At 38.8% G+C, this 22559-nt stretch overlaps 1 protein-coding gene across 1 annotated transcript; it reads right to left on the reverse strand.

The window, feature by feature from the left end:
- Positions 1-1716: 1716 nt before the first annotated feature.
- Positions 1717-6112, reverse strand: p2ry12 (purinergic receptor P2Y12). Its single transcript, XM_057838825.1, has 3 exons — positions 5910-6112; positions 5316-5567; positions 1717-4597 (listed from the first exon to the last, which is right to left on the reverse strand). The coding sequence occupies exons 2-3, from the start codon at positions 5553-5555 to the stop codon at positions 3749-3751; spliced, it is 1089 nt and encodes a 362-aa protein (XP_057694808.1). The 5' UTR covers positions 5556-5567; positions 5910-6112; the 3' UTR covers positions 1717-3748.
- Between the last annotated feature and the right edge of the window lie 16447 nt (positions 6113-22559).

A 22559-nucleotide genomic window follows, 5' to 3' on the forward strand; every position in this document is an offset into this window, starting at 1 on the left:
AATAATGCATTAGCTTGTTTCTGCATGTTTTAAAGTCGCTTTCTCTATCCAACCGGCCGTCGCTCGCTATCTCGCCTCCATTTCCTTAGATGGCGCCTCTCCCGGCAATTTATTAAAAATGTTATGATTACATACGTCCTTCGTGACCTCACAATGGCTCCTGGGATATGTGGGTTTTTGTGGTGCTTTTGGTTTTGAAAAAGGACAAGAAATAATGGAAATATGGACATAAACACATGGTCTATGCAGCGTTTTAATGTTTCTCATGTCAAATGACATTATCTCCTGTTTTACTTGGTCGATTGACTTCAAGTAAAAGAATGAAACATAAACAAACATGTGGACCTCCGCCATTTCAAATGAGAGCAACCTACGGCACGTAGGTGACATAATTACAGCGAGAGATGATATGCGTAAACGCGTCGATGCCGACCCGTTCGGTATTAAAGAGTTAACATACAGTTCATGACATGCCATTCCTGAACTCCTATCTTGCAATACTTAAATTCAAAGCACAGTATAGCAGAGAAATAATATTGCTGCACTTTTCTGATCCTTACCAGAGAGTTATTGTAAAATTATGTGGTCGCTAGACTGCACTGCTTCATTTTGACAGCTGTTTCTCATGCTTTCCCTCTCTGATGGTGATAAATGGGGTCACCAACATACCGTAAGCGCATCTTCGTGTGATGCAGTAAGCATGAATATCTTCATGAAAGAATTTCTAGATGAATAATTGGACTGTATTATTTCCAATTCATTGTCTTCCATTACAGACATATAATTTATACTGTATGTTCTTATTTGACTAATAGTGGCAGTACAAGATGATGATTGTCCACTAAAAAACAGTGTCGGTCTGGATATTCTGGGAAGTCTAATATGACTAGATTGACTAGCTGAGCATTAGTATGGTCTGCGGAGTCACACGGAGCTATTCAGATACCAATGAGTTAGTGCTTTACTGCTGTCTAGAGAGCAATACGGACGTGTGCTGCTCCATGTGGTTTACTACTGTCAGCAGAGCAATTTCGAGACAAAACTGGCGCTACCAATGGCACAGTGTGGTTTACTGTTGTCTGTTCGTTGATGTTTACCAATACTTGTCCCTGTAACATACTGGACTGTCTCAGAAAATTAGAATACACAATATTCTAATTTTTTGAGACAGTCTGACTGTCTCAGGAAATTAGAATATTGTGTATTCTAATTTCCTGAGACAGTCCTGTATATATACACAGGACTGTCTCAAAAAATTAGAATATTGTGTATTCTAATTTCCTGAGACAGTCCAGTATATAAATTGAAGAAGTCCAAGTCTCACATGCATGGATCTTCACACCAAAAATAGGAAGTGAATTTTGCAGAAACTGGGTTAATTTCATTTTTTAACATTGGTGATTGACCTCAAATATGCTTTAACTGAGAGGCCTGGCAGTGAATTATCATGTTTCAGTGCCATGCATTAACAGTGATAGACGTCCGATCCATTTTAACTTCCACTCAAAATGGATTGGATGTCTATCACCGTCAATGGAAGTCAATGAATTCATCTTAAATATTATCAGTTGTCGCCCAAGGTTTACTTTCACAAGAACAAAAGAAAGCAATCCACTTGGTTTACATATTAAAATGGTCTTAATGTAATAATTTATCATTCATTCACAGTACAACATAAAAAGTATCACGACATAACATGACATTTATTGTGCATAAACATGAACATTTATAAAATCAGATAGCATTTGAGTGCAAACTGCATTATGATGGACAAACACACGTTATTATTGAAGCATCTAATTTTTAATGTTATGTAATTCTTTTTATTCTTGTAATTCTTGTTTTAATCCTTCATGCAGCACATTCTTCTTCTGTTTAACCTTGGAAAGCTGTTTATGCAATTAAAAGTTAGATTGGCAGTGACAGGAACAACAGAAGTCAAATAAAACAGCATGCATTTTTCTTTCTCCCCTTCCCATTGTAAACAGGGGAAAATAAAATAAAATAAAATCATAAAATAAAACATCAAAATGAAAACTATACGGTGCAATAAGCTTTTACAATAGCATCATAAAATTTCTGCTGTCAGAGCAGAAATGTTATAATTCGGTTTATGTCCAATTTGTATCACTCCTGCTAAAAGAAGGACAAAAATACATCTACTGGGGTTTCTTTATTGCACTGAATATAGACTTATAATAATCAATACCTTTTAAATTCAATTCATTTGGTCCAGATACATGATCAAATACAAGAGCTGTGTGTTAAATGTGTGCCTTACCAAAGATGAAAATCCTAACTTCTTTTTCATTTAACAATGTTTACTTTGGTTTTTGTATATTGGATTTGCATTGTTTCAATATCAACCAATCATGAGGGATGCTGTATCTCCACACAGATGTTATTAGAATAAGTCAAGTCTCCTTAACCCGGCAAAAGCAATTGTTACAACAATCAAAGAGAACTAGAACATGGTCCAATGATCCAACATTGTGTCTTATTCATATTTTTAAAAAATAAAAAATAAAATAAAATAAATAAACACTTGGAAAAATGTATATGAGGCTTTTCATTCTACTAACATCTCTTAGGAGATAAATGCAGTATCAACTATTTCAATATGTGTTGTTGGCTAATTAACCAAAATTATATTTAGTGGAGCCTTGGTCTATTATCATTATCACTGAAAATGACTGACACAATGATGATCTGTCATGTAATCCATTCGTTGGCCACTGGAGGGCACCCGCTACTTATCCAGTAATTGGCAACTCAGTTTTGAGATGACAAGCAAATGTAGAGAAATTTAACCAATGTATTCTAAAACCAATTTTTCGGTCCGACTCGTTTAATGTTGATATAGTCCCATTGAAATCAACTTTTAAGATAGAAACATAAAAATAGCAAGAACACTTTTTTTTTTTTTTTTTTATAAACTTGTGTGCATTATATTTATCCATTAGGTGGCCTCAAATTAGTTCGGGTGGATTTTAATTTTAACGTCTTTTTCCTTTCAAATACTTACTATAAATTAATTCATAAATGAATGAAACATTGCTTTTTGTTTGTTTGTTGTTGTTGTTGTTTTTTTTTTAAAAACACACTTTTCCCACCAAGGTGTCTCCTTGACCATTCAGGTAACAAAAACTAACATGTAGAGGGCAAAATTGTTCCAAATAATTAGACAACTTTTTAAGAAAATAAAATGCAAAGTATATAGAAAAAATAAGTATTTGTTGAACGGTAAACAGTGCAAAAATCATTTAAAATAACAATAATCTCAGTAATACAATTTATACAATGCAATATGTTTGTTTTATATATTGAAAACTGAATGTATATGTGCGTATATCCCAGCGATAGACATGATAATAATCAATTAATAAATTACTTAATCTTCGGAGTTGTGTAATTGATAAGGAAATGCATCCTCGCACAATTGAGCCAGCTAAAATAATATGTCGATGCTCCATATATGAATTCTCTCAATGCACACAGTAGTTGTAAGCCGAGAATTTAAAAACTGTGCTTTCAGTGGGAAATTAGACAACAAAAATGCAATAGAATGTAACATTTTTGTGTTTTTGTTCTAAATTTTTAAAATGTTTTTTAGTTTTTCTCTTTTTCTCTTGTGGTAACCATTCCATTCACCGTTGTTTTAGTGCCCATTCAATAATTTTGTCTTTTTTTGCATTTCATGAAACAAGCAGGATCCAGGTTATAGGTCTGTGCTTTAGGAGAGATGGCCTTACTGCCCTGCCGGTCCACCTCTGCCAAACACAGCGGCGTCTCTGAGGGCGGTGCTGCTAGTATCAGTGTCTGAGCCCCTGTCTAGCAACCAGCTGCAGGTTCCAGCAGGCAACCTCAGTGTCTTGAACAGGGTGGTCCTGAACGACTTGCAAAGAAAGAAGTAGATGAGTGGGTCCAAGAGGGAGTTGAGTGATGATAGAAAGAGCGTGCTCTCTTTGAGCTGGAAGAGGAAGAGCTTGAGCCGGCAGTCAAAGAGGACGCCCTGAGTCTGGCTCAGGGTGTACGGCACTCGGGCAAAGTGGAATGGCACAAAGCACACGAAGAACACAGCCAGGACCAGGAAAACATTGGTGTTCATCTTCCTCTTAGCCTGTTGCTTCTGCTTTGCTGATGCCCTGCAGTCCCCAGGGCTGTGAGCCTTGGTGCGCGAGTAGGACTTGTACAACTCTTTGGTGATTAGAGTGTAGCACAAGATTACAATCAAGAGGTTCCCCCAGAAGATAACCTGACACACATGGTTAACCACCGCATGCCAGTACAGCGCAGTGTGGCCCTTCAGATCGTTGCACTTGAAATATCGTGACCTTGGCGTCTTACGGGTTAGGATCATGTTAGGCAGACAGAGAGCCAGGAGGAATATCCACATTGCAGTGGAGAGGAATTTCCTGCGGGTGAGCCTTGCGGCGTTGGTGCCTTTGAATGGTGCAAGGGTTTTCCTGCAGCGGTCAATGCTGATGAGGCCAAAGAAGAGGATGCTGATGTACATGGTGAGGTAGAAAAGCACCGAGGACACCCGGCACACGAATATTCGCAGACCAATGGATGCCATGTTGGAGTCTGATAACACCTGCAACAACACATAATCCATCCAAAATATGTTTACATTTTTCATTATGTAAATCTGCACATGTATTGGATGGACTGTCTGTCCATCTGTCCCATTCATCCACAATAGGTTACAAGTACTGGTACTATCCTGGGTGTAATGAGTGGATCATTAGAATAAATACAAATTTATTACTACTGTATCTTTGTAAAGCTAAACTTTTGAGAAAGGTCTTGCATAAACTGTCATTCGATTTGGTCAGGTCTTAATTTGAATTTTAACTTATAGCAGGACAGCAAAGTCGTTCAAAGGGAAATAACTTTCGAAAGCTTCAGCCGAAAATAAAACATGTTTTTGGCCGCGGACTCGAGTCTTTAAAATGCTGCATCAATCTTTAAGATGACTATATTCCTATGTGAAATGTCAGACTGCCATTTACTACACTTTCTCCTGCCTTAGTCTGTACTGCATATCACATTTACGACATGGCAACCTCAAGTAATGCATCTTCTTGGGAAATGACACATTTATGAATTTGTCAAATTCATCTTGAACTTAAAGCATGCAATTTTTACACAACAAACACTTCCTTCGGTGCATCAATTCAGACTTAGAAAGATCATTTTAAGTTTTCTAACCAGGTTCCCTGCCACCTTGAAAGTCATTTGAGTAAACTACTACAAAGTCAGCGAATGTCTTCTATTTTAATTCAAAATAAAACAAATACTTTGAAACTCACCTTGAAAGGGAAAGTGAAGGTCATGATGACGTCGGCAACCACAATATTTTTTAGGTAGATGATGAAGTGGGAGCGCGAGGGGATACGCAGGAACACCCACACCGCCAGGCCGTTGAGAGACAGCCCCGCCAGGAACATGATTGAGTAGAGGACAGGAAAAACCACTGTCTTCAAGACATTGTCACGGGAGCAGGTCAAGTTGCTCTGGTTGTGTTGGAAAAGAGTCGTGTTTGTGTCCATGAGGAGAGCTGTCTGAGAAATCAATCCAGAGTTAATTATTTCAAGCCCCATTTTAGAACAGTTCTTTGACCACTAAACATGTACAAGGTGTAGAACTACACACTTTAATTTAAACAATGGAAAGAAACTTTGAATACATATACGAAAAAAAATCTTCCCTACTTTAGCTTTAGGCCAATTAAAAACTTTGATAAATTCATCACATAAGTTGTATAACGCTGAAAAATCAAGAAAAAAAAAAAAAACAACTGGATGAAGCGTGGAGCGTTGGTCCGAGCCTGTACTACACTCTACAAGCATGACCCATTATCCCATGCTTTGTCCAACTGTCACCACACTTATTTACTCACTGACCAGCTAGCGTTGTCTCATGAAAATCTCTCCAGCAGTCTGCTCCTTCTCTACAGAAAATCCAGTTTGGAGGCTGCAGTATACCTTGACATTGACTGTCTGACTTTCACTTCGTCTTCTGCTTTCATTATCATGTCGTGTGAAAATTCTGCAGATCATTCAAAAACAGAAGCAAACGGCAACAGGAATAAATGGTGTAGACACATTACAACACAACAGTTGTGTCAAAATTATTCAACCCCCAGAGTGGATTAGTGTTTTGCAAGTTTGACATTCATTTTTATCTTTTTTATGATCACAACAAATAATGACATGTCAAATAGACAAATACGGCTGAAATAACAAAAACAATTCTCGGAATATTCCAATTAATGACCTTTCTGTGATCACCTCATTGACAAAATTATTCAAGTCCACCACTCTTAAGAACAAAGGTTTCCATCAGGTGTTGTCAAACAGCTGATGAGAACATTTGTAGATGTGAAAGGAACCCTAATGAGCAGCAATTAAGAAGATTTAAAAGGACTGTGACACATGGCTCTTCTTGGCAGTTAATGGCATCTTTACAACATGGTGAAGTCCAAGGAATGGTAAAAAAAAATTCAGAGAGGAGGTCATTTCACTTAATAAGAAAGGATATGGATATAAAAACATAGCAAAAGGACTAAAAATTTTAAGAGACACAATTGGGAGCATAGTCCGCAAGTTTAAAGCTGAAGGCACGGTGGAAATGCTACCTGGGCGTGGTGGAAAGAAGTTATTGTCTACAATTGCTGTGCGATACCTGAAACGAAAGGTGGAGAAAAATCCCAGGGTGACAGCCGAGGAACTACGAAAGGACATGTCATAGGAGGGTATTCATGTTTCATCCCAGAAAATAAGACGCACACTGTGAAATGATGGCTTCCATGCAAGAACTCCCAGGGGCACCCCACAAACCAGAAAGGTTTTAGGATTCTGTTCTCCGGAGTGATGAGATCAAACTGGAACCTTTTTGGCCAATGGATCAACGGTACGTGTGGAGAAGAAAGAATCATGCCTATCAAGAAAAGAAAACCTTATTGTAACCCGAGTCTGTTCTGTGCCGCCCCGCGTTCCGCTCCCACCTCTGACTAGGCTGGGACGCGAACCCGCGCGCCGCGACGATTCTAGTCGGCAGGCAAGTTCGGTAACCACTGTGCCAATAAAGCTCGAGCCAACGGCGCAGCCGTTAGCGACCTTACATGAAGGAATCGGGGGGGAGGTTTCCACGTGCTACAACGGATACACTTTCTGTGTACCCGTTACACTCTCCCCCCGAAACCTTCGCTGCCGATCCCGGACGAGCCCCCATTTGTAACCCAAGTCTGTTCTGTGCCGCCCCGCGTTCCGCTCCCACCTCTGACTAGGCTGGGACGCGAACCCGCGCGCCGCGACTATTCTAGTCGGCAGGCAAGTTCGGTAACCACTGCGCCAATAAAGCTCGAGCTAACGGCACAGCCGTTAGCGACCTTACATGAAGGAATCGGCGGGGAGGTTTCCACGTGCTACAACGGATACACTTTCTGTGTACCCGTTACACTCTCCCTCCGAAACCTTTGCTGCCGATCCTGGACGAGCCCCCATTTGTAACCCGAGTCTGTTCTGTGCCGCCCCGCGTTCCGCTCCCACCTCTGACTAGGCTGGGACACGAACCCGCGCGCCGCGATGATTCTAGTCGGCAGGCAAGTTCGGTAACCACTGCGCCAATAAAGCTTGAGCCAACGGCGCAGCCGTTAGCGACCTTACATGAAGGAATCGGCGGGGAGGTTTCCACGTGCTACAACGGATACACTTTCTGTGTACCCGTTACACTATGTACTATGAAGCATGGGGGGGGGGGGTATTCAGTCATGCTCTGGGGTTATTTTGCTTCTTCAGGTACAGGGAATCTTCAGTGTGTGCAAGGTATTATGAATTCAGTTCAAGGAGATCTTGGATGCAAATGTCATGCAGTCATTGACAAAGCTGAGGCTTGGGTGAAGTTGGGCCTTCTAACAGGACAATGATCCTAAGCATATCTCAACATCTACCACATCTTGGTTGCAAAAGAAGTGCTGGAAGATTCTGGAGTGGCCATTGCAACCACCAGACTTAAATCCCATTGAAAATCTCTGGTGGTACTTGAAGAAGGCAGTTGCAGCACGCAAGCCCAAAAATGTTAATGAACTGGAGGCCTTTGCCCATGAGGAATGGACAAAGATACCTGTGGCTCACTGCAAGAAACTTGTTTAAAGCTATGCTTCACGTATAAAGGATGTTATTGTTGCGTAGAACTTAGTACTAAAGTTATACATACCTAAGGGGTTAATCAAAGAAAGGCCATAAACTGGGATATTCCCCAAAATATTTTTGTTATTTCAGTTGTATTTGTCTATTTGACATGCCATTACTTAATGTGATTATAAACAAGATGGAAAATAAATGTCAACCTTGCAAAAAACCTATCTACCGTGGGGGTTGAATATTGTTGAACACAACTGTATTACAACGCCTCCTTTAGTCATTTACCTGTTTATCTTAGTGACCACAATGACTCTGAACTTTCATCTGTCTTGAAGTTCCTTTTGATTGAATAGGACTAATCTACCTGTCTTTGAACCACTGTGATTTCATCGTTTTTTTCAAACTGGCACTCATAAGTCCTTCTTACATTTCCCATGGACTGATAACCAGCCAATTTTTCTGCCTATTCAAACAAGCAACAATTCACATTCACATTTTGGGCAATTTAAACTTTTCAACGAATCTGAGAAGCATGTTTTACGAATGCTGGATGAAGCCAGAGTACACAGAGATGAACCTAGATGGCAATAAGGGGAACATACAAGGAGCTGAGATTTGAGCCCTGAAAAATGAGGAATTGCTAACCACAGGGACTTTTATGTTCCATGAATGTATTTTTTGCCCAAGTTTCAGAAAGACTGAAAGGAATGGAGCCACCAAAGAGATATAGTTAAATAAATAAAAACATTTTGAAATAAATGTAATTTTGTTGAAGATAAAATAATGTATTATGGCACTTAAAGTGCCTGTGACACAAAAAAGCATGTTTATTTCATAATACACGTGGTATATTATGCTCCTGAATGAAATGGACCACTTGGATGTGTGAAAAAGCGATCGATATATAATTTCAATTTTTGGAATCCTGCGCTACGAAAATGACAGGCTTCAGTCTTGCATTGAGGAAGAGGGCCCTGTGACGAGTACGGGAGAAGGAGTCCTCTTCACTATACAGCTGTACTGTTGTATGAGAAGGTCTAAGGATTCAGCTGATTTTGCAGATTAATTTGTTTATTTTTCGCATCACGCCAGCCAAACGGCTGCAGAAAAATCTTGCTGTACGAGGGAGTGGCGTGTGAGCCTTTTTGGGGTTTCAAAAGGTTCCCATTCACCGGCGGATAGTGGCCAAAACAAGCCCTACTACTGTGGGACCGTGGGACTTTGGAGGAAGTGAGTAAACATCGTGTTTTGTATGATGTCAAATACTGGGATCATTTTAATATGTAGGTGGCTTGCATTTTGTGGCTGATATGCTCCATGTCCACTCGGCCGACGACCGGTGGCTTGTCACACATCCCCCCGCGGGAGCGCTCTATACCCGGCTTATTGCCCTCTTCATGTGCCTGGTGTTCTGTCAAATTTTCCAACCGATCAGAAATTGCAACTTTGTGTTAAGAATAGCCACGAATACAGTGATTACAAAGTAAACACTACAAACTTTCTTTAAATAAAGGACTACTTACGTTTGATCATGGATGGGCATGTAAAAAGCTCTCCTCATACACATATTGTTATGTTAGCTGCATAAAAACTGCAGCCGCCCTCCTCCACTGAGTCTCTCGCTGTTTATGACTTCACCATGTAGTAAAGCATTATTTTGCCATATTCGTGTTAACCATTTGGCAGCTACACACTCCTCTGACGTCGGCTGGTTTGTCCTGCGGTCAATGTCCAGCTGCTTCCCCGCAAACAAGCCCTCTGCCCTCGGCAGGGGAACGACTAGCTCTAACTTGTTCGCCGCCTGGTGGGTTACCGATCGGCGAAGACAATCGACAACCAGGTCGTCATGTGAAATGATCCGGGCTAGTTATGTGTGATTTTCCGCTTCGAAGACTTTGAAACATTACTCGGTTCGGGTTAGCATGTCGGCTAACTGTCACGCCTCTTGGTTTGTGTTGTGGAAGGGAAAAGACATAAGCCCGATTTCGGTGGCATAAAATATCGTTTGGGAGGTGCGACAGTAAAGGTGAAGTCGACAGTTTTGACCATTATGGAGTCATTTTGCCATGTCGTCCTGAATAAATGCTTTATTTTTATTATTTCATATTCCATTTACTGCGATTGACTGGCAAACAGTTCAGGGTGTCCCCTGCCTACTGCCCGTAGTTGGCTGGGATAGGCTCCAGCACCTCCGCGACCCTCGTGAGGAAAAGCGGCATGGAAAATGAATGAATGAATGAATGAATCATATTCCATTTAGCATTTAGCATCCATTTGTCATGACCATGCCATTTATTTCGCTGTTGGGGAAAAATACTTGCATAAAAAGAATATCCTGTAAAAATATTGGAGTAGAGAGACTGAAACAATGACATTTTGCAGCTCTCTTCGTCGCGTTTTCCTCGCTCTGAATAGTTCCCCCTCAATGGACTGCATACTAAATCAGATTAAATCGTTACTCTGCTGACGTCATCCACCTGTTGTGGACGCTAGAGCCCTATAATAGTATAATAGTAGAATCGTCTCAAAATATGATTCCACTTCACATAATAATGCAATTTAAGACTTTTTTTCTTCTGTCGTACGCACTTTAAATAATAAAATAAGGCTATATTACTATTATTATTATTATGAAAAATATTTGAAGTTAAAAAGTGTTTTTCACAAAGTATTTTTTTTCCACAATGTCTTCTTCCATAATGACCTTTTTATTTCATGATGTCATTTTTTAGCATAATAATCTCATTTTCCAGCACAATGAATTTATCAATCAAATACATAAGGTGGAGTCAGTTAAGTGGTTGGCTAGGCCGTGGAGTCTGGTTAGCTGTATTAGCATATGGTAGCATCGATAAAATATTAGGTAAACGTTCAGAAATCATCTTATATTGGATAGTAATGAAAGACCTTTATATCAGCCAGAGCGAGGATTTCAGCAGAAGTGTGTTTTGATTAGATGATTTCTGTAAATTCAACTAACAGTTCATGACCTTTTAGGGGTTCCATATGGAAGCACTGGCAGTGCGGTGTTACACAATGATTCCTCTTGCGCAGAGGGAATGAGTTTGATTCTCAAGCGTACCACTACCCAAGCCAAGATGAAAATATACTTGTTTTGTTATTCAGGTGAGTGGCCAACCCTTGACTTGGAAAAAGTGGTCATTTCTTCTTCTGAGGAACTGAAAACACTCTTGTTTGGGATGCTTTCTATTTTGCATCACATGATCTTAAGATTTTTTTTTTTTTTTTTGTAATGTACCAACCGGTAGCAGTGCTGGAACTTCCTCTGTCTGGGCCTGAACTAATCCTGTCAGCATTATTCACTTCCTTAATTAGTACTCATGCACACGCACTCATACAATAAACTATATACATACTTTAGGTACGTGCAGTATTGTTTGCTTTTCATTACTGCTTTCAAAGTCGAATTTATGAGCATTATTTTGTGCTTATATACTAAGACACTGTCATTGTGGCCAACAAAAGACATCTACATCTTTAGTTGTATTCAAAAACTGTATTCTTGTGCTGAAATTTCAAGTCAAATGTCCATGAGAAAGTTATCATTTTCAACCAGGTGAGTCCCAAATCCCAAAATGAGTGACTTTAGTTTGACCTGAATCAACCCCAGCACCTCTTTAATATTTGTGTGACTGCTTCTTTCTCAATTTGCCCTCTTATTGTAATGTAAAATTGCACTTGAGAGTCTTTCTCAAAGCACTAACAATATTTCTTTGTTGAGCAATAGCACCAGTATCTCTATCCCTTGGATGACCATAGGCAACACCAGGGAATGGTCGGCAACCAATCACAGGCCTGCTTCACAGTCTTCACATAACAGAATGGAAACATACAACCATGCACACAAAGCAGCACATGTAGAAACCCCCATTGCCAACTTCGCAGACTAACGGCGTGAAAAATGAGTTGAGGAACAGACAATTGGCCTGAATATCCATTTTGAGTCAGCCACCCTCCGCACACTTATAATGGCTTTTCCTCACCGAAACACTTTTCTCAAACTCCCACACCACCCTCTGACCTCTGAGTCACCACTATCACTTGTCAAACCACAAGGTTTTTTGTTGTCTCGCAAGATAAACAAGCACGGGAAAAAAAGGAAGCTTCAGAAAGAAGAAAGTCTAATTTTCCTCGCACAGAAAAACAACTCTGGGTAAGAAATTATAGAGGATTTTGTTAAAACAAATCGAAGTCATTGAGCTGCAGCAGCTGTACACTGACAAACTGCGACCTCTCACCCGTTAGAAAAAACAACCGGCAGTCGATCATCTTGTCATTGTGACAGCTCGAGGTAACCTTTAAGCGCACAGAAGGTGGTCCGTGTTTGTTTGCCACAGTCTTTCGCATCCATGCGTCGCCTCGGTTAGGTCATAAATGTAGTGAGTTGAAATGTGTGGGCCGCACTTTGTTTGGACAGTTTAAGGTTACTTGGAGCTACTACTGCTGGGCCGCTATAATGGGCGGTGATGGCGATAGCTTAAGTCTGTCTTCCACATTATTTTGTCTGTACATTTACATTGGTTTATGCCAATAAGGGTAAAAACAAAAAAATGTGCAATAAATAGAGTTTAAACAAAACCATTTATGTATATAGGCCTGTACGATATATCATTTGAACATCGTCATCGCGATGTGTGGATGCGCAATCCTCGCAATGCAAGGACGTTTGATATACTACTGTATATGCAGTATAGTAATTTATTTTGAACACGCAAACTCGTTTTTCTGCTTAATGCTTGGACAGCGCCACAAATCAACTCACCTTTTATGTTTCACGTACAGCCACCAAGCCGTAAGCTCAAAACTACAAAGATGTCAATCATCCTTAAATTTAAGTACCAAACATAGCTGCGCTGTTGACTAAGAAAACAAAAAAAAAACGTTTGGCCGCACTGCTTAGCAGAAGGGAGATGTGAGAGGATGTGTGGACTCCCATTCAATAAAGACAAACCTTTTCTAAAGTTATTCTTGTTTATGAAGGCGGAATGGTGGCACAGTAGTTAGAACGTCCACCTTACAGTTCTGGTATTGTTGGTTCAATCAGAGCCTTCCTGTGTGGAGTATGCATGTGCTTCCCGTGCCTGCATGGGTTTTCTCGGGGTTCCTGCTGATTTAACACTAGAAGGTGTGAGTGTGTGCATGAATGGATGTGTGCCCTGCGAGTCTGCGACTGGCTGGCAACCAGTTCAGGGTGAACCCCCCTTCTGCCTGGAGTTAGCTGTGATAGACTCCAGCACACACTCGACCCTCGTGAAGAAGATGAATGAATGAATTATATGAATGTTACGAGAGCGATTAAAAGTATGGCATTAAAGGTGACACAATGAAAAATGTGTGTGCGCCTACATTTTGTGCTGGTGCACCTTAAAAAACAAGTGAGGCGCACCAATGCAACCAATGCAAAAACTATGTTGTGTGGAGCCTTGGCTATATATAGTATATCACAATGTTAATTTTTTTCCAATATCGTTCAGGCCTATTCCAAACAGAGTTATTCAATTTATCTAGTGAGTTATCTGATTTTTTTTGTTCCAGTCCACATATATATATATATATATATATATGTATATGTATTAGGGCTGTCAAAATTATCGCATTAACGGGCAGTACTTAATTATTTTAATTAATCACGTTAAAATATTTGACTCAATTAACGCACATGCCCCGCTCAGACAGATTTAAATGACAGTACAGTGAAATGCCCACGTGTTGTGTTTTATGACGTTTTGCCGCCCTCTGCTGGCGCTTGGGTTTGACTGATTTTATAGGCTTCAAGCACCCATGAGCATTGTGTAAGTAATTATTGACATCAACAATAGCGGGCTACTAGTTTATTTTTTGATTGAAATTTTTACAAATTTTATTAAAAAGAAAACCTTAAGAGGGGTTTTAATATAAAATTTCTATAACTTGTACTAACATTTATCTTTTAAAAACTTCAAGTCTTTCTATCCATGGATGGCTTTAACAGAATGTTAATAATGTTAATGCCATCTTAATGATTTATTGTTATAATAAACAAATACAGTCCCTATGTACCGTATGTTGAATGTATATATCCATCTTGTGTCTTATCTTTACATTCCAACAATAATTTACAGAAAAATATAGCATATTTTATAGATGGTTTGAATTGCGATTAATTGCGATTAATTACAATGAATTCATTTTTAAGATGTAATTGACTTGATTAAAAATTGTCATCGTTTGACAGCTCTAATATGAATATATGATATGTATGTATATATATATATATATATATATATATATATATATATATATATATATATATATATATATATATATATATGGCAGAAAACACAGACAAGACTGAAAAAGCAGTTTCTGCTCCTGACTTCTCTTTAAAAGTAACTGCTGTATTTTAAGCCAAAACAACTGTTGTTTTAAAAGTATATTTATTATTTAAAATGTCTGTCACTTTTAGCTTAGAATCATTAATTGATGTCAAATATTTGGTTTAAAAAAAAAAAAAAAAAACTTAAAAAAATTATTGTCTGGCATATTTTAAACTTTTTAACAAATGACGTCACAATGAAAAAAATGGTGTCTGTAAAAACAGTCACGGATATTTACCTCATAACTATCTCTTAATTGTATATATATTTTTTTTTTGTTACTGTTGCATTTTCTCCAATATGTTAGATGATAAATAATCGATCCAAACAAAGAAAAATTGAAAAAAAAAAAAAAGTTTAAAAGGGTAAATATATGAAAAAGAAAATCTCAACCTCTCCTTGATGTCTGCGGTTTCTGCATCGCGACCCTTGTTATATTTCCATGTTTCACCCATAAAATTCCTAAAAAATCCAGCTGTGGCCATTCACAGCTGTGTCTTGACACTCAGTGATACATGCTACATGAAGGTTTTGGATCGAAACAAGGTCAGCATGCGATAATATCTCATTAAAGTCATGGCGTCTGTAATTCTGCTCTCGTGTGCTCTCACCTTCAGATAGGGTTTCACAGTTTAAAAATGTTTTTTTTTTTTTTTTTTTTTTAATTTCAATGTTCAAATTTTTTCTACCCCCAGAAAATAAGAGATTTTAAGCTTTCCAATGGTGTGTATAGATTTACTGTTAAGCCTTTGCTCCAAACGAGAAAAATGCAGTCCAGGGTTTTTCAGCTCATGATTTAATGTGATTCCAATTGGGGAGATTTACCTTGAATTTCTACATCACTTGGAACAAGCATAAGTGTAGTAATAGTCATAAAATCATAATTATGGTTAAGGAAAGATTAAGGAAAGATCAGCTCTGTCTTTCATTAGATTATTTCCCTTTCATTAGATTATTACGTCCTCTTACACCCTAAATACATGAACATTAGGTTGGTTGAACAATAAATCAGCTCTAGGGAACTTATGGTTCATGTACCACATTTGGCCTATCACAATTTTTCGGGAGGTCCTGCCAGACAACATTGTTTAAATCTCATATGCGCGATCATGGGACAATTATGAATGATCATGAATAATCAAGTTAAAAAAAAGTAAGGTAGGACCCGAAACAAAGCGTTTTGTACAAATGATGGTTCATTATGTAGCATTCGAAATGTCCTAACTACAGTAAATATTTGTAAAACCATCTAACAAGGTAGTAACTGAGCGGAGACCTACTGTCATTTCCCTGCTGGCAATGTATTCCTAGGCTGCTGAATTAGTTTGTTACATCAAAAATATCATATGTCTAGGACTCATCATAAAACCCAAATTTTATTCCAAAATCTGGGTTCTCAACAATGACTGGCTTTTGTTCTCATAAGCCCCTTGTGTCTACTTCGATCCAGGTTGTTAACCGGATCCATTTGGCTCCTGAGCCTTCCTGTCTACAAGTAGATGATGTCGCTAGTTCCATCCCAACTACCTAACAACTGCTTTGTTTTGACTCAATGATTACTCACGGATTGGGTCTGCATTTTGCATCAGTACTTGTTGTGCGAAAGGAACAAACTTATGCTACCAGTCATGCAGCATATTTTTCTCTAATTATTGACTGTTTTGTATGAATATTTGCAGGGGTTTTCATGCTTTTAACTGGTCGCCGGGGCAATTTTGGATGAAATCTTAAGTGAGAATAGATTTCTCACGGGTCAAATATTTGTCATATGCCTCTTATATTAAAACAGATTGGTGATTCAATTGCTCATCGATCCATACCGTAGGTTTGCCATCTTACACAGAAAGCAGATTAAATTGTGGACTGGTTGCCAGTCAATCACAGAGTATTGTTTTCACGCCCAGTCAACTATCTTCTATATAGTCATGAAAAAAAAAAAGATTAGATCACTCTTTTTTTTCTACGATTGACCATGGTTCAATAATTTTTTAAGCTTGGATACGTAGAAGGCATGGACTGGTTGCCTGCCATTGCAGGGTGAACAGGGGATTTAGTTGAATACAATTATTTATTAATGTAGCATCTTCTATAAATATCAACACAAAATGCTTCACAAAACATATTTTTCAAGACAAAAATAAACAAGTTACAAGTTGCTCTGCGAACCACTGCACTACCCATGGCCCCTTGAGGGTTTCACTGGCCTGTGCGGCATACATGAATACTCAGTAATGATGATTGCAAATTGTTAAACCAACTTCACGATAAAAATGAAAACCATACACATCTATACTACTACAATGGTCTATCCCAACATTTTTCTCCTCACATAAGGTAAAATAAATGAATAAATAAATAAATACATAAATACACTTTTTGTATGAGCCTTGTAGTGGTGAGGAATGTCATTGCTCTTTGACAATTTTTCCAATCATCTCTCTGCCCGTATGCTCGTGATGGCAGGATGTGGAGATGTGGCTTGCGAGCAGACAAAAAGGACAACAGCTCCCTTTGATAGGCTGGCCGGGCTGGGATAGCTCACATATTTGACACCTTGTCTCTGTGTGCTCAGCAGACACTTGTGTGTGCACACAAGACATCAGCTGTTAACTTGCGCATTCAGAGCCGTTCACATTCAACAGTCACTTTAATAGGTACACCTGCATAATCTAATAAATTCCTGTATAACTAGTTTACATTATATAAGCCTCCTATTCAGGTATTGGATCTAACAAATAAATACCTGGTTTCATGCTTTTTACTTCAACTAACTATGGAAGTAGGTATCTGTACGTTCTATTATTTGACAAAATAGATTTGTTAATCTTTTTTTTTCCTACGTGAATGACCTACTTTCAGCGGTGGATGAAGTGCTCACTTTTGCAAAAATATTACTTATATTATATTAAAAAATATTAGTTTTTTTTTTTCTTAGATACTTGTACTTACGTAAAAGTAAAAAGCAAACGTATTTTCTCTCGACACAAAAATGTCAGTTAAAAGAGAATGTGTATACAGTACTTTTGCACCCACAATATTACCATTTTCTTTTTCACTTTTTAAAACTGTGCAGAACGGAAAAAGCAAGCAAAAAATTGACAGCAGTGTAAACATAAGCTTAACAAGCTAAAAAAAACTCCAAAAGTTAATGTCTGATTGCAAGCAACTAACAGGTGCCTACCCCCACCTACTGTTCAAGAGTGTGCAGCACCCATGTGAAGGCGCGCTGCTCTCACTGTTGTTTTTGTTGTTGTTTTTTTTGTTTTGTGTTTTTGGGACAATATCTTGTTCACCTGCCTAATTTTGCTTGTACTCGTGTTGCTGCCTCTAGTGCTCAATTGCGGTATAGTTGCACAGGGTTTATCAAGCACCTGAGGCTGAGGCATGAAAACGAAATGATCAACAATTCACAATGAGAAAAACAAACAAACAAACAAAAGGAACGTGTAACACAGGCGACAATTTGAAAAGTAGTGTACACAAAACAGATACGTCCGTAAAATGTAGTAAAGTAAAAGTAAAAAGTACCACCTCATATTTGTACTCAAGTAAAGTATAGATACGCAAAAAATATAAAAAAAAAAGTACTTTTACTTTGTCACATTCCACCACTGCCTACTTTGACCTATTTTCCATCAAATATTTGTAGTTTTATTTTTGCGCAATTTGTGAGTACACCACTGTTTTTAAGTCAATAGATATTAGGTTATACCTAATGAAAGTCTGCCACTGTTTGTTTGCATGACTTCAGAAATACACCACATTAAGACATAGCTATTCACAGTGTCTGTTTCTCCTGCAGTGTCATTGAAGTATGTGCTAAGTGCGGCTAAGACAGATGAAATGCAGCAGGTGGACTAGAGATAATGTCATGTTGATGTATCTCAGGCTACGTCTACGCTAGGACAGATAATTTTTTCCAGTGTATTTTGTCAACTGCATTTAAGGGCCTCCCCGCTTCTGCAAGGTACGCATGTGTAAAAAGGAGAAGCCTCATGTGTTACATATCGCCCGCGCGGTTTACCTCTGAAACGGAAACTCACTCCTCATTTTGAAATAACTACACCTTCTACAATCTAGATTGTCATTATTTTGCGATCACTGTTTTTTTCGTGATCGCAATTAAACGCATCACACAGGAGCGAGAGTGAACGGGAGCGCACGCTCTGCTTTTACGAGCAGGCGCTGTGTTGTGATTGAAATAAACCTTTATAAAACAACGGAAGCCTGACATCATTATTTGGGATGTTACAATCGCTGCTCAGTTGTGCTTTCCCCACTTGGAAAATAAAAAATAGAAGTATTGGGTGTGGCGCTGAGTATATTTCCTGTAAGCAGCAACCAGGACTGCTTGTGCATTAAAGTGGCAATCCTAGAAGTGGCAACAGTTTTGACAGGAAGAAATGTCAGGAAAAAAAACTGATTGCGCACCTCTTTGACTGGGGGTACCACGCAGGTCACTTTTCGGGGTTTAATTTTCCTTAATGAATTTTTATATACAGTACTCATGTTCGGTCGGCATTGAGTTGGGAGGGGCCAGCCCAGCAGCTGGCTGATCGGAGACAACTAGGGAGACGAACTCAGTAAAAAACGTTCATCTCCACCTCATCTGCGATGGGAGGACCCCAAAAGGGCACTGAATTTACTGCATATTATTGAGACGTAGTTTGAAGGTTCAAGAAAAATGTGTGGAAAAGAGCAGGAATGCCACGTCGTGACCGTCCGCCTCCATTGTTTACGATGCTGTCATGCCGCACTAAAAACAGTGACGACATGACGTCCCTTCCCAAGTATCCGAATGTTGTACAGTGACGGCAGTCCATATTAGGCGGCGCATAGGCTGCGGGTAACATTACCCGCCTACTTTATCCATCTAGCAACTAATCCGGTTAATAGGCGAACTAGTGTAGCCGACATGCTGTATAGTCCAACTAATTGCATGTTTAAGGCTATTATCCGTCCTAAAACAACAACAACAACAAAACTTGTGAGAATGTTTACATGGGGTCCCACAATTTTATGTGTTGTATGTTTGCTTTAACACTGAGCTTTTTTATTATTTATTTCACCAGGTGAGTACAATATGAACATGATCTCATCTGCAATTCTGACTCAGTGATCAAGCACACTTCGACAAAGGACAGTTAAGAGCCAGGAATCGTAGCCCTGACCCTTAGGTCACTGGACAACCTGCTTTACCACATGTTCCACTCTTGCTCCAACTAAATTGAGGCAGCAGATTCTGTGGTGAAATACAACTCGAACATTCATAATTAGGTGAGCTAGCTAATTTAAAAGCTTGAACCTTTTGTTACGCAATTATCAAGAGATTCTTGAATGTCTTTAGTATAGTCATGTGTTGTGTATGCAGTGTGTAACATTTAAGTTTACAGTAGTGCACTCAAAACCACATCTGATGTCAATCACAATGGAAATTCCCCCACTGAATTACTTCCAATATCCTCAGGCTAAATAAATAACACATAACACAGTCAGTTAAAATCAACAAAGAATTGAGCTATCAATGTGACCAAAATATTACAAAAAGCTCTCACTGAGATGCAGTGCAATTTGACAGCATCATAATTAATATTGGAAATTGTATCGATATCGCAACCTTTTTTACACTGACCTCCAAATAACAATAGGCATGCCAGTTCACGTCAGTTTGTCAAGAAACTATACACGTTTTCAGCAAAAATCCGAGTGACTCAATGTAAAGAAATGAGCGCAAACAAAAACAGCCTGCCTGAACAATAAATGGCCTTTGGATGTTTGTGATGACCACGGCATGACATGGCTTCCCTGAAGTCGATGTGCAAAGCTCTTACTTGTGGCTAAAAGGGCGAAGTGAGGATTGTACAACTGTGGTGTGAAATTATATCGCCGGCGGAGAAAGACAAGTACGCACACTCTACTCCACTGTATGTTTCTCAGTGCATCAGCAAATGTGTGACAAATGTTTTGAAAAGGATTTTCCACTTATACGCCTGGCTGGCTTGACATGTGGCAACCGATCTGTCGCGGCATCTTAGGGAGTTTGTTGCCAAGTTCAGCATCAAAACTGAAGAACGGAAAATTCCTGTCTTGAGATTTCCATGTTTGGGCTCCTTAGGAACCGGTTTAAGAATGGAATTCCAGATCGTAAACTAAAAATGTCATACATTTTCTATATTAGTTGTGGTAATCAAGGCGTCTTGTCAACCACACACACACACACAAGCACACTTCATTTCAGGTTTTCAGTGCAGGCCTGGAGACAGTTAAACATTTGCTAATGACATTGTGAGCAACAAGTCACTCGTGTCTGTTTTCCACAGAGTTCAAGGTGGCCAAGGAACACCTTCCTACTCACCTCATTCGAAACAAAAACACTGCATGTTTATTCGACCTGAAGCTAGTGTAACTTTGTATTCACTGTTTCACTTCAGCAGCTGCGGTTCCACCGCCAGACAAAACACACGCTTCCTTTCAGAAGCCACATATTAACCATCTTTCAAATAATACTATTTCTCTCCAAACCCTGAATTGGAAGGATAAAAATTCTACAAAAAGTCTACATTTTAAAAGCATTATTATTGTGAAACATAGTAGAAAAATGTTATTTTTGCAAAACCTAAAAAAAAAAAAAAAAAGCCTTATTCACACCGGACATATGGTGTTAATGATTAGCTGTTTCTGGAGAAAAAACACAATGTGGGTCTTTTAAATTGTGCTGCCATGAAAAAGCATTTAGTGAGTAGTCCACATTCCGACATTTATGGAATTCACTCAATAATCACCCACCAATCATCATCATCATCACCACCAAATTCACTCTTTGGCGTACCAAAAACAAATTAACAATCCTAATAAATAAGTGGACCCTCAAAACAAACAAAATCATAGATGCAAAATACTGAAAGTCAGTTACTGATTATTCATTCACAAGTATAATTAACTATTTCCTAGGGGTGTAACGGTACACAAAAATCTCTGTTCGGTACGTACCTCGGTTTTGAGGTCACAGTTCGTTTCATTTTCGGTACAGTAAGAAAACAAAATGCAAAATATAAATGTGCTAGTTGCTTATTACACACCTTTGTGCTTTCAACAATAGGAACATTAGACTATACAAAGCTAGAATTCTGCTCAAAAAGTAGCGGGTATTTAAAGATAATCCAACAACAATTTGCCTTTGAGACCCCGCATATTGGTCAGCTTTCTTTCTGAAAGAAAGAAGAAAAAAGAAGTCCTGTGCTAAAGAGAAACGCAATCCCAATGACAAAGATTTTAACGTGTATTTTACAAATGAAATGCCTCAATGAATCTTTTTTTTTTCTTATGAACAGTTTTCAAAAGCTTTATTGGAGGATTTTCTCAAGTTAAAGCGCCACACAGAAATAAATAAATTTATTTGTGTTAGCAGGATCTGTGTATTATTATTATTTAATTACAGGTGTTTTAGATCATTTCAATTTATTTTATTTAAATGGGCTACTATTTATTTTATTATGTGTTTATATTTTACAAATGTGATGTAGTATTCATTTATATTGTATATCTTATGTTGTATAATTTTAGTTCCTATGTGAATATTAGTTCCTACTTGTTCTGTTGTGGCAGGAGGGTTTTGTATAGGGTTTTGTATTTAACACAGGGCCGTGTTGGTTCTTATTATAACAGAGAAGACAGCAGTTAATCAACAAAGACTGTGCCCTGATGTACCACTCAAGAGATCTGATGGACTCAAAAAGTGGGTTACGATTGCATATTAGTTTGAAAATCGACCGGATGCACCGTATTTTTACACGAGGGACTTCCGGTCTGCCCGATCCGAGCTACCGGTAGTAGTATTGACGCAGGAGGTCTCGCGTCAAAATAATAAACTCTGCCCTTCTTTTTGCGTGTGTCGTGTTGAGCCGCTTCTGGGATGCGTCTAACATGCGGCCGCACTGCGACTGGTGTGCATTGGCTGATTGATTTTAACGCACGCGTTTCACTGCCTTCTCGCGGCGGCCACGTTGTCGCGCCGTTGACGTTTCTGGGTTAT

The sequence above is a fragment of the Corythoichthys intestinalis genome, chromosome 6, assembly GCF_030265065.1.
Source record: "Corythoichthys intestinalis isolate RoL2023-P3 chromosome 6, ASM3026506v1, whole genome shotgun sequence".
In the NCBI taxonomy this organism is placed as follows: Eukaryota; Metazoa; Chordata; class Actinopteri; order Syngnathiformes; family Syngnathidae; genus Corythoichthys; species Corythoichthys intestinalis.

What these genes read in the sequence shown, in the direction of transcription:
- p2ry12 (XM_057838825.1), bottom strand. Translation starts at nt 5,555, where the DNA reads ATGGACACAAACACGACTCTTTTCCAACACAACCAGAGCAACTTGACC. An exon ending in CCTTCACTTTCCCTTTCAAG is followed by an intron (nt 4,598 to 5,315) that starts GTGAGTTTCAAA and finishes GTGTTGTTGCAG; the next exon opens with GTGTTATCAGACTCCAACAT.